The sequence below is a fragment of the Haplochromis burtoni genome, unplaced genomic scaffold, assembly GCF_018398535.1.
Source record: "Haplochromis burtoni strain Fernald_Lab_line unplaced genomic scaffold, NCSU_Asbu1 Contig_51, whole genome shotgun sequence".
Classification (NCBI taxonomy): domain Eukaryota; kingdom Metazoa; phylum Chordata; class Actinopteri; order Cichliformes; family Cichlidae; genus Haplochromis; species Haplochromis burtoni.
In genome coordinates this window covers 743,563-759,966 of record NW_024582412.1, presented here as the reverse complement: position 1 = coordinate 759,966, position 16,404 = coordinate 743,563, and the positions used below count along the sequence as shown (strand labels likewise).

General features: G+C 42.1%; 1 protein-coding gene across 1 annotated transcript in view; it reads left to right on the top strand.

Moving 5' to 3' along the window:
• Window positions 1–2,327: 2,327 nt before the first annotated feature.
• The window catches only part of tprn (taperin), a 31,150-nt gene continuing 17,073 nt past the window's right edge, over window positions 2,328–16,404 (top strand). The window contains exon 1 of the mRNA XM_005921727.2: window positions 2,328–4,600. Within this exon, the coding sequence (XP_005921789.1) occupies window positions 2,525–4,600 (2,076 nt within the window). The 5' untranslated portion in view covers window positions 2,328–2,524. The remainder of the gene's footprint in view (window positions 4,601–16,404) is intronic.

Here is a 16,404-nt window from a genome sequence, read left to right as displayed (position 1 = left end):
TTCACATTTCAGGAAACACGCAGTTAATTTCTAATTGCTTTAACATGCATAATAAACAGAAGATTTTCTCACCTGCTTGAGTAATTATTTAAAAAAAAAATCTAAAGAAGAAGCACACTTGCTGGATATATTTTGGTGTGCAGGTTTTGTGATACATTTGAAAGAGCTTGTATTTGGACCATAGTGGCACATCTGCACTGATCAGTCAGTGGTAGAAAATTTACTCCAGAGGTATCGCTCTAATGCACTGTGCACTCAATGTTAAAGCAGCAAAGCCCCAGGTAACGTTTTTGAGCAACTTTCATGACGTTGCTGCAGCTTTATTGATTGCTGTTTCCCTACTTGGACTGAGAAACTGCTTGCCAGCAAAAATGGGTTTAGGATTTTAATCTGACTATGTCGTGTGTGTTCATCAAACTCCATCACAGAGAAGTGGTTTGGACTTGGTAAAAAGCTGGATGTGAAAACTGTCGGGACTCAGAGGGGATTGTTTTACACATCATCCCTAAAAAAACAAACAAACTGCTGTTTACTTTGACAACATGTAATGTGTTTAGTCTATTTTGAGTCCTTTGCTGTCTGTGTAGTGCATCTATTTAAGGCCTCACTTTAGGGTAAATCCTGATGTGAAATTCTGTGTATATGTTGATTTTTTTTCTTTTTTAAAAAAAATAAATTAAAATGTTATTTATGTTCTTTTTTTTCTGTGCCACCTTTTTATTGTCATCTGTATATACATGTAAATAAAATAACATTTAATGGTTGTCCATTAAATGTTTTGAGTCTGTGTTCTCTCTGTCCACAATGGGGCGCTAGTTCGTGGGGTAAAAGACTAAACATTTATGTCACCGCATAATTAAGTCAAATGCAGCCATTTTTTTCTGCATATAGAAATCAAACAAGTATGACTTTTGTTTTTTCTTAAGCAGTTTTAATAATTGGGACTTCATCTACCTAACCATGGCACTGTTAACACTGACCTACATCGTAGGATATGTTTGTACATCATCCATTTTCTTCTCATTCAGGGCCTCAGGGTGCCTATCCCAGCTATGACAGGGTACAGGGTCACTAATCAAGCTAACTCTCCATCATATGCTTTTGGACTTAGAGCACAGAAAACCTGCTCAAGCACAGGGAGAACCCAGCCTGGAACCCATCCTTAAAGCAAACATCACATCTTTAGTGCTCTGTAGTGTAATGCGTATTCTAATGTTTAAAATTATTTCTATTAGATTTGATGATAACAATATGGGAAGCTTCTCTACAGGTGAACAAAAGCATAATATCCGGCTGCATACCAGTTCGGTGTGGTGTTCCTGATTAAAGCTGGAACTGTTTCCAGAATGGTCTCTGCAAATTATAGAAAATCTCTTTCTGAAGCTGATCTGCAGAACAATGTGGAAAAATTCCTGGTTTGCAGATTTTCCAAGTTTAAAATGTATATACATTTAAAAATAATTAAAGGAACGTATTTATGGCTGCATACGCTTGATATACTTTACATTTTAAAATAAAGATAAATAAAATACCAAATATTATGAAGGTTTTATGTCCTTCTTTTGTTTAGTTTTTTCTCTGCATCTTTCGGTCCTGCTTCAAAGGGGAAATAAGGCACACTCTTCGCCCTCTTCAGCCCTGCTCTTCTTAATTATTGCCCCGCGATGAATGTTTTATGAGCTACAGTAATCTCTTGTAGTACCCAAGAATAGCCCTCTTAGTGCTGATTCATGTGCAGCAGACTCATCTGATCGCTGCACGCGGATTATCGACAGGTGGTATCACCGGCAAATGCTGAATGAACCGAGGTTAAGTGTATTTAACACTCCGACATCGCAACCAAAACCATTTAGAATAACCTGATTCCTATCCAGTGAGACTGGGGATAAAAACTGTGGAAAAACCACAAAAAATAATTATTTTGAACACTACTGGGACATAATAGGTGGTAAAGTTTAAGAAATGTTCCCCATTTAGTAAATACAACAAAGGTAAATTAGGGTTTTAATTCAATTTTAACAACAATAATAATGTGTAGTGGTTATAATTCTACTGTGTTATGTAAACGACATTTTTGTTGTGATTAACTACAAATTAAACAGCGTTTTTGTAATTAAACAGCAACAAAATTTATATTTAATCACATGTTGTAAAAATATCTTGAACTTGAACGCAGCACTTTTGATTGGCAGGCCTAATTTGCTCCGTCAACAATAGAAACGGGAGGGAGGGGGCGTGCCCAGAGCACACAGATACCAATCACAGACGCTCGGGCTGCCGCTGAGGGGGCGGAGCCGCGTTCAGGGTCCTTTGGGGAGAAAGGGAGCCAGACAGTGTGACAGCAGAGGGAGAGGAGAGAGAGAAGAAAAAAGGGATGTGTGTGAGTGTGCGGTGATCGGTGCTGCAGGTACAGTCACAGCCGGAGATACAGCTTCAAGAGCCGCACCGGACCGCGGCAAGACCGCCTCGGAGCCTGCCTGCCTCTCTCTCTCCTCCTCATTTCTTCCAGTAACAACCCTCCGCGATGTCTGGCGGAGGAGAGGTTCGCGTCCTCCGCCAAGAGGGCGGCCAAGAGAGCCCGAGGATGCCGGCCTGGAAGCGAGAAATCCTGGAGAGGAGGAAGGCGAAAGGCGGCGGCGGGGCTGGGGGAACCGGTGCTCCGGAGGCTAGCCCCGGGGGAGCGGGCCCGCAGCGGGTAAACGGCGAACTAACGGGGAATGTGAACGGAGGAGGTGGTGGCGCGACCGGGCGGAACTACACCATCACCCCGGCCACCCAGCACTTCTCCCACAACAAAGAGCCACAAGCGACGGCCGCGGCGACACCGAGGGAGGAGGGCAGACACGAGAGTCTGGTGCTGCAGGAGAGCCTGGGGCCGCTGGAGGAGAACCCGTTCATCAAGCTGGAGAAGGAGCGGAGGAGGCGGCAGGAGCAAGAAAACGCCACCCGCCCGGTCCAGCACATCCTGGAGCTGTACGGCAGTGTCCCCGGCATACGGACTATCCGAGCGGAGAACATCATCATCATCGAGTCGGACCCGGATTACTTTCCGGAAGGTGGAGGCGTGAAAAGCGAGTGCCAATGGCAGCAGAACGGTGTGAGTAGTTACAGCTCTCTAAACGACCTTCTGGACCGCAGAGGGAGTGCTGTTACCGAGATAAGAGCCAAGGAAGTCGTCATTTATGACACCACGTTAAGCAAGAGCGAGGAGAACCTGAGCACCCTGGGCCGTCCTGATCAGGAGGTCCCCTATAATACAGGTGACGGTCAAGGTAGGGTCAGCAGGATCCTCCAGAAGTTTGACAGCAACTATGGGAAGCTGCAGAAGAAGTCCCACAGCACAGAGAACCTCCTGGACCTGGATTGTAGTGCCAGCAGTAGGCCAAGACTCTGGCCCAAGACACAGCCAGATCTGGTGCCAAAGCCCAGGCCGGGTCCACGGGTCAGCAGCCCGGGCAGTAGCCAGCCATCTTCGCCTGTCTTCCAGGGTCCCTGGTCTTCCAAACCAAAGCCACAGCCTGCCGTCTCTGGGCCGGGCAGCCCCCAGCGTTCACAGCCCGTGTCTTCCTTCCGTCAGCGCTTTGAGGAGAGTGGAGTCCACCACAGCGCAGCCGTGACTCCCAGAGACGAGCCGGACAGGGGGACAAACAAGCCCACCAGGGAGAGAGACTGGGAGGCCGCTGAGGTGCCCCCCAAACCTAAGGTGCCATGCTCTCCGGAGACCCGCCGTGCCCGTGCCGAGGCCCCTTTGAGCCCTGTCTCATCCAAGGTGACCTGCTCCTCACACGAGTTTGAAATCCGTCCCGCTCCAAAGCCAGACCTCGCCCAGATTCCTGATGGCGACACCCAAGCACGGGCCCTCGCAAACCTTCGCCTCCAGTCCCGAAACTCCTTCACAGTGATCCCCAAGCGCCATTTGGCTGCCTCATCTTCAACAAGCAGCCCCATGGTGACACCTGGCCCCATCAAGTCCTCCCCCTCACACAGAGCAGCAGAGGTGTCCAAACCTGGAGTGCCAACCTCCCCCACCCTGTTAAAGAGGAAAGAGGAGGAGAAGGAGGTGGAGAGGCCATCCAAACCTGAACCATCTCCTCTCACTGTTGCCACAAGTCCTGCTCCTTCTCTCTCTGAACCTTTATCTCCATCCCCTGCTCCCACTTCTCCGCCTGTCCTCTCTTCACCCCCCTCTTCTCCAGCTATCCCATCTTCACCTCCCTTCTCTCCCACCCAGTCAGTCTCTTCTCCAGTGCAACCTCCAGTGGATCAGCTGCCAGTAACAAACATTGACGACATCGAGGTGGAGCCCCCACCCCAGCGTGTCCCTGTTCCGAGCCCCTTGGTGCAGAGGAAAAAGGGGAACACCTTCACTGTGGTGCCTAAACGTCGGGTGGAGTCTGACGCCCAGCTGAGCCCACCTGAGCCCCAGCAGGAAGCCCCGAGTGAAGCCCCTCCGGGGTCAACCCCTCCCCAGGCCCCCTACGCCCAGCTGGGTTCCCTGTTGAAGAAGCGCTACCCTGCTGTGGAGGAGATTGAAGTCATCGGCGGGTACCTCTCCCTTGCGAAGTCCTGCCTCTCCAAGACTGGCTCCACGGGCAAAAAGGTGAGATGAAACAATATATTTAATTATTTTTGTGGCTTGTTAAATGTGAATATTTGGTGATTTATAGCACTTTAACACTACACGATGCATTACAACAGGCCTGGGTACATGCATGCAGAAAGCAAGCAAATATGGGCTATTTATGAGCACATGGCCTTACACATGAATGCTTTACTTCATTACAATGATGCCGTGCTTGACACTGTGCAAACAACTGAGACAGTAACCTCTCTGCGAGACCATCAAATCATGGCCTCTGTTGCTGACACATGCAAGACAGATGTTTAATCAGCTGCAACCTGCCAAAAGTGTATATGAGCATACAGTTAAGTGCACAAATATTTGCATGGTGTAATTATGCAGCATTGTGGTGGATTTTTGGTTTATTTTGCTTTTTCAGCCTGTATCACTTGCATCCACATCTCTGTGGACCTCACATTTAGAGGTCCAGTGAACAGCTACTGAATACAAGTTCAGCACATCTCCAGATCTTTTATGTGCATAATTTCTATTGAATTTAAGAGGGAGCAGGCCTCATCTGGCCATTAAGGTATCTGTCCAAATTAAGTGGGGGACTGTGCAAAAAATGGCTGTAATTCCCAAATGGTTAACTCCTCGAATCAAAACTGAAAGTGTGCATTTGCTTTTTAAGTGTACTGTGATGTTGTACAGAGGGAATACTGTCTGTATGAGCGGGGTATCTTCTTTTGGAATAACATTGCAGACTTGCAGTCAGTAGCCTCGAGATTCATTAACACAATGCTGGTTTTTATCTGTGTTTTGGGTGTTATTTAGTTTTCCTTCTAGGACGTCGGGTTGTATTTTGCCTGTGTGTGCTTGTTTGCTGAAAATCTCTGGGGTTTGAACTCTTCATAGATCAATCAAACACACAGAAAGTACTAATATTATTGTTGCCTTGCAATCTCATGCCTTGCAGCCTTCCCAGGAGACTTGCGCAAGTTTCATGTGATCTAAATTTAGCAGCTGAGCGTCACAAATGCAGGGGCCGCTGTGTGTGGGGTTTATTTTTTCTTCTCTTTTTTTCTGTGTGTGTTTCTTTTGCATCCTTACCAAACTGTGGTCACCTGAGTTTTATTTTGGAGGATTGTTTTCACCTTATCCTGACCGTTTTTGTCATGTTGGGCTCCTTTAAATGGCCCATCACTTGACCCGCTGCCAGCTTAAGTGGATTAAAAGCGTGTGTTTATGCAGTCACTTGGAACAACACGCTGTGGACTTCTGTCCAACAACAGCATGTTAGTGCGGCATTAGGTTAAATGGCCCTCCAAGCTTATTGACTGAACAGCTGTTCTCAGTTTTTTGTCCACTGTAGGTACAAATATATTGCTTCTTTTGCAAGAAGAGCTGAGATATTCCCAATCCTGGTCATGAATCATAATTAAATCATAGCACAGAGCATGTTGGAGGCATGTTCATGTCACATTAATGTATCTGGTGAACGTCCTGCCTTGTTTTTAACAGTTTTAGGGGTTTAATTAAATTTGTGGCAGTGTTTCTATTTAATTTTGCAAGGTGCTGCAGGCTGCATCCAGAGTCTGTGTAATGTTAAGCGTGTTGGTGTTTATGTTGCTCGGGTATCTGCAATAAAGGGAGAAGGGAAGAGAGCCTGTGGCTTGAATTTGAATATTTTATTGACGTCTTGGTGGTTCAGATGCTGAGGAGGGGGTGTGGTATAGAACCTCAGCAGGATGTATTTTTAGCCATTTGGCATGTCCTCGATGTAGGCCAGTGTTACAGCATCTCAGACGTCAGCCTGCAGGTGTGCTTCCTCGACCCGGTGAACTGTAATCTCTGCAAGTAAATCCAGCTACCTGTACAAGCAGGCCAAGAAACCTGAAGCTCACAACTCTACCGTGTGTTTTTTAGCATAATCGCTGCATGCTTGGTTAGTTATGTTCATAGCCATCATAAGTATTTGCAGTCATGTAAAAGAGAATATTGGCTCCCTGTTAAATCCAGAGTTGAAGAGTCTGGTCCTAAAGACCTCAAACTATCATATTATCCTAACAAAGCACTTCATTCCCTCCATGCTGAATGTGAGGCAGAGCCTTCAGTTGTCAGACCCTTCTCCTGTGGGACTAGCTCCCAGTTTGGGATCAGGAGACATGCTTATATGCCATTACTTATATGGCATTACTTGTTGATGTTGTTTCTCTTATCTCTCCTCACCCCTCAGCCTGAGCCTGGTTCTTTTCCTGTTAAAAGGAGTTCTTTCTCCCCACCATCACCACATGCTCATAGGGGATCATTTGATCATCGCAAGGGTGGTCTTTCCATGATCGCAGGCCCTTTACCGTACAATATAAAAAGCCTTGAGAAATTGAAACGAACCATTGCATTTACTTTGAATGCGATTTATTACGATAAATGATTCATTAAGTTTTGGTCTTCAAAGGTTTTTCTTTTTTTAGACAGTGAGCAGACAGAGGATGACAGGAGGGTCGCACCAGGGCCCAGTTAAAGTTGACCTCCTATATAGAGTATACTTGTTAAATTTGTGGCTGCTCATAGTCAACATGCCAAAGACTTACATCATTTTCAGAGAATTTAAAAGTTATCCCTCAATGCCCAAAATCTCAGGGATCTAAATGATGTCATAGAAAGAAGTTATCCCTCATTTGTCCATGTTAGGAACAGAAGCTCGGTGCACCTGCTGTTGTTTTGGAGGGGCAGCCAGTCAGAAGAGAAAAGTGGAGCTTATCCTGAACTATGTGGCTGTTTAAAGCTGTGAATCGTGCAAAGCAACTCGAGTAGAGTCTAAGAATAAAAAACATGGAGGTGGAAATGACCAAAATAAGTACCTGTTAAGTTACTGTACCGAAATAAATAAGCTGACGGCAGTATTGTCAGTTATTTTTGCCATGTTGAGTCTAAGTAAAACAGAAGTTTGTAGCTGTGTTGTTTTAAACATGAATTTAAAGCTCCTTAGCAGGAATTTTCCCATATGTTCCTGTAACTTGTATTTTTAGTTTCAGTGGAAACTGACTAGAATAAAATTACCTGAGTTTTGCTCCTATTTCATGTCATAAAAGAGATAAGGAGGCTGCAGACACGTCCGTGCAGCCTGGTTGTGACGTGTGTGTGTGTCTGTGTTTTTTATTGTGTGCACATGTAGACCATGGCAGCGACACATGATCACATCCTGTCCTTTTGTGTCCAACAAAAACACTTTATTCTTTTGTTTTTCTGCCCGCTCCTCTTGGTCATCATCAAGGCCCGGATTTTTTTTGTTTTGTTTTTTTTGTTTGTCCTCTTCTTCTTCTTCTTCTGCTTCTTTTATTTTCTGGGCAGGGCTGCACAAGCAATTACAAAAGCATCAAGGCCTAGCCTGTATAATTTGTGTGGAATTTTTGTTCAGGGCCGCTTCTGTGTGAGAGCAGCCTTTCGGAGAACGGCCTCAGCTTTGAATTATGGGCTGGGATTGGGGTTTGGTTTTATTTGAGCTCTCTTTTTCCGACAAACCCAAACCATTTAAATTGTTTTTTAATTTTTTTTTTTTTTATGAGGAGCTTGGCTGACACTGAATGATCCACATGTACGTCAGGAACAGATCATCAACTCTTCCGCTAGATTGTCCAAGAATCTTTTTACTGGTTTTCTCCCAAGACTTTTTGGAGCACATCCAGCAAAGACTCTCCTGTTAGCCTTCTTCCACTCTGCTTTGTCTCCCCCATCTCTCTCTAACCAGTGACGCTTTATTCCTGTGTGGTGGTGGTTAATAAGGCCTGTCCCCTCGCTCCTAGCTTCCTCTGATCTCCTCTCTGTTGGGGAAGGAATTGTGGAAGAGCTAGAGTAAGTAGGTCAAGTGCAGCTTCTTGTAGCACTATCACTTCTGTATTTGCATAAAAGCGACTCAGGGTTTTCGACTCACTTTCCAGCTGCAGTTTGATTGGATTGGCTCTCTTGGTTGACTTTTTTTTTTTTGAGAATATTTTTGTTATACGCTGCAGCTCTTTGTGAAGCAGAGATGCAGTTGGCAGCGGGACACAGGAGGAGGTGGAGTGATTTGTTTCTTTTTTTAAGTTGCTGCTCCCTATGACTGTTATTATGGGAAAAACGAGACCAGCCAAAGCGTTTGTCAGCATAACATCCAAAGAGAGAAAGGGAGAGAGAGGCATTTCTGTGTATTTGCCACAGACTGTATGTAAAAGATGGACAGAGCCACCATGAAGCTTTAAATGGCTGTGCAGAGGTCAGGTCAAGAAATACACATGTTTGCACTCTAACCGTAATTAGGACAAACAAAATTACCGTGACCATGTCCCATTAACTTGCAGTTTCATTGCCTTTGAAATGATTACTTCGAAGATAATAACAAAGAACTGCGACTACTTGCAGTCAGTTGCCATGCTCAAAGCGATTTTGATGCATCTGGACAGTCATAAACAGCAATAAGATGGAGCAATTCCATTGACAGTGGGATTAACTTTATGATTCTTTGTCCTGTTTGTGATAACATGAAGATTAACTGTGGTAAATCTGCAAAAACTGCAGTTCTAGAGCCAGGAACTGCAGTTTTTGCACTTTTGTGTTTGCTTCATATCCTGGGTGTTTCTGCTTGGTATTCACAGAGGAAACGGTAACGCTGCTAATATTTAAACTGTTGCTGCATATTTCTATGTAAATATGATCATTCTGTCAATTAAACCCGATTAGGTTTTAGTGAAGACGCTAATGCATTTGTGACCGAAAGGGATGATTATTCAGATGAATGAGTGTTATTATCATGGAAAGCAGATTAGTTATGTTTTTGTTTTTTCTTTTAAGTCAGTCTATATTAACCTGTGATTGGATGATTGAATGGTTGGAGCTTTGGGCTTGTTTGGTTCAGTGAGTTTACGCTGGTGTAAAAGCTCTCAGCTGAGCTCAGTTTAGGACGACCTGTGGTTTAAAGCTGTATGAATTTTGGTTTAAATCTTATAGCAGATACGTGTCGTTTCAAGTATTATTAGAAACGCTAGCTGATCATGAGAACTGGCTGGGAACTGAGCTGCTTTCAGACCATAGTTCTGCACCCACTTAGCTTTCAGTGGTTGTTAGTGCAGCGTCACCTCTTCGTGTGGTCTTTTTTTTTTTTTTTCTCTTTCAGTCTCTTCAGTTTCTCTGTAGATGTCCTCAGCTGTGTGGTGGATGACAGGTAGCTGAGGGGAATTTCTCATGAAGATTTTTAGAGTTCCTTCTGATGATTAATAAAGCCTGGGCTTCACTTGCAGTTAACCTCTCTGGAATTTGTTCTATCTATTTATCAGTGTTAATGATTCTTTGTAATTTAGTGGTGCTGCATCATATATTCATACACCTACACCACTCTTGCTTCCTTATATGTTAGAAAAGCACCTAGTGGGAGGGGAAAAAGACCCTAAAATCAGTTCTAAGAGCCGCGATGGTCTCCAGTTTCTTCCGGTGTTAGTAAGTTTCTACGTATGTGTAGCATATTCATCATCAAATCTTCCATCTCAATAGTCATACTGATCATTTGTCCCTGCAGTGACACATAGCAGTACTAGTGCAGCAAAGGCAGAGTTAGGAGGAAGTTGGCGCGGAGGGCGCTGAAACGGATCTGACTTATTTTGACTCATGTTTAAATTTAGCATTTAGCTACACTTTAATTTCATTTTCGGTCACTGTTTGGTTAAGTGTAGGAACAAAACCTACTTGGATGGGAAGGAAAAAACGAGTGGTCACGTTTTGTGTTTAAACAATGCTAACAGTTACCTCTGTATAGAAGTCTGGACCGGCTCTCTGTTCAAAGAGTCCGAGTCTAGGGGTATTACCACAGTAGGTTAACAGAAACTGATTTAAACCTATGATTGGGGGGGATTCACCCAGCACTCACTACCTCCGTCTGAAAGCCTACCCTGCAGTCTGCTAGATGTTTCACCCCATTAGCAACCCTGAGTAAGGCGCAGCCACATTCACTAACGGTGGCTCTCTCCTAATGATCTATGGCACTTGCTGAGATTGACCTTAGTGGCTTGGAAAATCTTGGAAAGCTCCAGGGATCTGTTAATTTTAGGCCAGAATGACCTATAACAACCTTAAAAAAGTAAATGTTTATACTCATACCCAGGTTTTACGTTTACATTTGAAAAGAATGCAAAAAAGGGAATGTCCCGTTTCAAAACTCAAAATTCAAAGAAAAGTGAAAATTGTAAAAATGTAAAATAATTCAGTCTAAACTGCCGCTAAATACCTGTTGCTGGTTTTGATGAGGTTTTGGTGGAGGAGAGAGAGAAAACACTGCAGGAGTCGATAAATTCCCTCCGTGCTGGATGAAAACATTTATTTTTTTAGGACGTGGAACCCCTTACAAAGTTCCCAAAGCTTCCTGTAAGTCCCAACCCACGATGGCGGCAGTGAGCAGATCAAATCTTTAAAAAATGTGAATTTGTAATCCACAAGAATAGCAACATTTACAGCTGCAGAAGAAACAGCGATTTACTGTAAAATTGCAGAATCCTCTTTGTAAATTCATAGTGAAGTTCACGAGGACATTTTAATCTGTCAACAAGACATTCAGAAAATACAAAAATTCATAAATTGTAGGGTTAACATAATTAGGGTAATTAATAGTTTGGAGTTAAGTGTAGATCAGTGTGCAATAATGTGCCTGTCAAAATGCAGATTTCATGAAGTAAAAAGAAAATGAATTTTTCTTAAATTTTTCTCTTCTTGAACAAATATTTTCTGTGAAAGTTTAAACGAATCAAATTGGATATCGAGGTTTAGTAGTACGGATGTCATGAAGTACAAATACAGTTTGTGTACTGTAAGTAATCAGGAAGTGAGCCAGTTTGTTGTCTTGAATGATAACATGCAATGTTACTGCTTTTAATTATTATGATAAAAGAGATAGAAAGAGACTAAGGTAACATTTGATAAGCATTTTTAAAAAAAGTGAAGACAAATACTGGCTTCTGATTATCTGCGATAATGAAGACTGGCACCAACAAAACTGATAAAGGTGCTTCCCGTCAGGCCATATAACTTTGTTTTCAACCTCTTGGCTTGAATGCAAGAATCAAACTGTGACTAAAAGTCATCACGGTTTATTTTACTAACACTAAAAGCAAACAAAATTAAAAACATGCCAGCATGTTTTACAAGTCCTTAAGGAACTTCAAAGTCATGCTTCTGCAGCAGGGAGCACGTTGCATTAAATTGAAGTATGTTTCCTGCATGTGGGGTTAGACAAACCACTGCTGTTATATTTTTTTGTGTGCGGTTAAATGTCATGGAAGCAGAAAGTTTAAAAATACCCAAAGTTAAATAGTTAAAGGCTCCCTGTAACACAGGAAGGCCAGTGAAAGGGCACACTCCTACATTTACATTGTGCTCCTGGACTACAGGTGTGAAAGTCCATTGTGTTTAATTATTTACTACTCAGCAGACATTTCCCACCTCTCCTCCCTTACACTTCCTGAAGATTTACCACCCAACCTCCTTGCATTAAAAAAAGGCCCAACCTCTGTACTGCATGAGTGCTCCTTTTATTTAAACAGGCTAATATTAATTTAGTTGATTATATGCATAAGCACCATACTATACCTCATATAAAGAAGCTGATTCTGGTCGCCACTTTATAAAGTTAATTGCTATGACTGGAGTAGTTTTAAAGAAGGTGAAATAATGCGGCCTCGTAGCTCCACTTCCTCTAACTTGTGTACATTCAGACTATTAACCTGTACAATATTAATAAATGCTGTTGTAGTAAATCCCAGAATCAGATCCTATTGATAAAAATTTAATTTTGTACGTTATTGCCTTTAAGAGTCAGACAGGAGGATTATTTCAGGAGAAGGATGCCAGAAATTTAGTAGCCAGCACCAGTAGAACTGTTCAATTCTTAGTTTGATACCAAAGCACAAAGATGACCTCACATACTTCAACAATAACTCCTTTATTAAAAAGCTGTTTTAAAACACTGATGTGTTGGCAGGTTAATTAATTAATTAATATGCTAACGACATATTTTGTAGACAAGACACAAACTAAAATGTGAGGATGGTTGCAGACTAGTCTACTAATGTAACAGTTGCATTACATTAACATAAGGATTTTATGTTAGGCTTTGCAAATGAAGCCTTTGGAACGATGATTTCACAACCAGAGCGTTTTGCATTTCAGGATTCTTCAAACAGATCTGGAATGATTTCCTCTCTTGGTCCAAAAAACACGATAATATTGTTTGCATAGTATCTTTTTTCCAAATGACTTATCTTTAATTCGACTTTAAGCCGATTCTGCCTTACATCTTTAATCAGTTGCCATCTTCCATTTGTAGTTTTTTCCTGTACTTGTGGGCTTCCTTTTTTCTTCTTCATTGCTGGACAAACTCCTACGTCAGAAAGTAAAACGCAACTGTGTACGTAAAATCGGTGGCGGTCTATAATTTGCAATAGACTTTAAGCAGCAGTTGCTTCTAAAGAAAGATTTTGTATCTTAACGTCTCTCACATAAGAGAAGTGCTACTGCTGTTTTTATAATTCATGTCAAAGGTGGTGAAAATGTGGTTTCTCTGCGTGGCTGCAGGATGTGGACAGGCGCACACAAACTCACCGAGAACACACTAACAAGTCTAATTTCTGTACAGGCATTACAACATGTAGATATAGAGAGATGTAGACTCATGAGTTTCCCACACAGCCCTCAGACACACATGTGCACCCCTGCAAAGTCAGTGTAATTAGAATTCAGCCAGCAAAGCCCCACTATCATAGTCATGTTTAATTCATTGTGTTTGTGTGTCTTTAGAGTACATGAAGCTGAAAATACTAGAAGCACAGGACGCTAACAGACCAGGCTTTTTTGGAAGTTTATAAAAAGAAACCAGAGCGGGGCGAGTGTAAGGAGCAGGTAGAAGATGCTCAGTTTTATCAGCCGCACCGTTTCCCCCGCTATCTGTTTGAGATTCATCGTTTCTCGGGGTTTTAACTGGCTCAGTATGGACCTTTTGTGGGGTGCTGCATAAAATGAAGGCAGTAAGGGTGTTATTTACAGAAAATGTGTGCCTTTTATTGCAATTCTTGGTAATTTGTTAAACAAATGTGTTTCATAAGTACAAAATTGTGTTACAGTTCAGGATGGTCTCCTTTAAAGAGGAGGTCAAAGCCTTTGTTGATTCCTGGATTTATTTGTTTGCTTGCATTTCTAATTAAGCAGGTAAAATCATCTGTGAAACCCACCACGCTGTCACGATAACTGAACACTTCGGCCTCTGCTTCCTTGATAACAAATGCAAAACACAAATTCTGGGAATACGTGAATTTGGTGCTGGATGTAAATTTTATTCAAATGCTCTCTCCATGAAACCAGTGTGCAATCCGCCTCAGTGTTCCCACGGTTGATAACATCAAGGCCACGGACCGGGTGTCCTGTATGTAAATTGTATTTCAGTAGCTGCTCTTAATAATTTGCTTTCCTCTTTACACGATCAAAATCCTGTATGCTTCTCTGCGTCTCTGCTCTCTCCTTCCCCTCGGTCACACATATTCATGGCGCCTGTCACCAGGGCAACGAGAGCCGCGGCCATTCAATCCCATCATTAGGATTCCTGGATAAGGACACAGACTGTCTCTCCAACTCTCTCTCTCGCTTCGTCACACACACATACACATTTTGACGTCAGCATTGATGTTGCAGATCGTGTAATTTGTAGGTAGGTGGAGCAGCGCTTCGACGTGACTGACGTAAAAGTAAAACGCAGCCTAATAAAGATGTTGAGCGTCAAAGGCGAGCCAGTTCTGTAATCAGCAAAGCGGAATCTGTGTTTTTTTTGTTTTTTGTTTTTTTTTGTGGGTGGAGATGCAAACAGCTCAGCACTCTGATGTTTAAGAGAGGCTGTGCAAAGCAGAGGTTAGTTCTTCTGCTGCGTGACTTAAAAAATATAATAAGAGAAGTAAAAGATTCTCATGCATAAACACCCAACCCAAATTCACATTTTAAGATCTTAAATCATTGTTCCTCTTTACTTCACTGTAAAGAAGTGTAACTAAACACTCAATCTCAATCTGAGATTCCTTAAGAACAGGAAGAAGAGAAAGAATTTTAATAATACACCTCAGCTTTTTTAGGTTATAAAGAAATGCTGATGTAGTAAATCTGAGAATATCATAAGAACAGTTCAGTTGGCTTTGATTTTAAGTGAAATGTGTAAAATTATCGAACAAGTACTGGCAGCGCATCACTTAGATTTGTGTCCTTTTATTGGACAACAGAAATTCACAGAAAATATCAGTTTTGTTGATTTTCATTCTTTAAATAATGGAAAATAAAGAAAAAAAAAACCCATAAACTTTTGTCACTTGATGCAACTTTAACAATAAAAAACACCTAAATTATCTATTACTTGCATATTGTGGTGTATGGTAGGCCATCAATATTCTATTTGCTTGTAAAACAGACAAAAATAAAGATAAAAATCCAAAATCTATGACCTTCTTCTTTGGACCCTGCCATCCCTCACCCAGATTAAACCCTGTTCTGTTCTGTTCTGTATCAGTATTAGATAGAACTTTATTAATCCCTCGGGTGGGTTCCTCTGGGAAATTCGATTAACTTCATCCTAGACAAGGAGGAGATGCAAGTGCACAGTTTTCCTAAATACTCTTAAAAATGCCCAAATTTTGTCAGAAACTTTTTATTCCTATATGCATGAGTTGCTGCTGTGTGATTAGATATTCGTGTTAAGTGGCCGTCTATGTATTTGTAAGAGGTGCATCGTTAAATTGCACCGATATCTTAGTGTAGTTCATAAACTGGGCATTTTACAAAAACATAAATGTAGCTAAAAACTCATCATCTGCAATCAGCTGTGTTTGTTTCCACTGATCCTTTAAAAACATCAAATTTAGTTGTGAGGGGTGTTAAGTTTGGAACATTTCCTAACAAACACACCTCACTGTGCCTATTAGTCATTAGTTGTTTGGTTCCTAACGGCGCAGAGAAGCTGGCAACAAAAGGGAAATGCAAGCAGTAAGGACAGGAATATGAGATAACTGGCAGTACTGATGATACTGGGCACACTGATTGTTACACTGATGAAAGATCATTGACGTTAAGTTATATTTCCTGTAACAGGAAGTGTGAAATGGCACGTACGAGGTGTTTTATGCCTTAAGCTAGACTTTTCACTTTACTTGCACTGAGCACGTAACTTATTCTAGAGGTTATTTTTTACAATAATAGCTCTTTATTTTTATTAGCTGAAGTGTTTAAAAGTTTAAATGGGGAAAAGAGTTAGAGTGTGTGTGTGTGTGTGCGGGGGGGGGCAAACCTAGCTATTACACGCATATAATCAACAGTTTGTGTTTAATGATGCTGAACTTTGACCCACCTTGGATGTACATGGTGTTCACCTTTTTTGACTACGTGATATCTTTCTCATATGCCGCCTTGTAAATGGGTCAGTCGCTGACTCATCTCAGATCCCAAAGTTCATTAACATCCTAAGACCCAAACTCTTCCACGGCATGCATTTTTAATTTCTCTTTGATATTTGGGCTGATTGGGACCCGGTGCTTGTAAAAACAAAGAATTACCAGATTTTTATTTATTAATTTTTTTTTACCTGATTTTTGTTTCTAAGAAAAATGACAGCCACATATGAGGATATGCATTTGAAATTTCGATAAAACAGTAGCAGTATAATGTCCTCGTAAGTGGATATCAGGCCCCTGTAGAGCACAATTGAGTATTTTGGTCTAAATAACCCAAAATGTGATGTCCACATATGTGGATGCCAGGTCCTAGGAGGTTAATACAGTGGCTCCAACTGGCCGTCC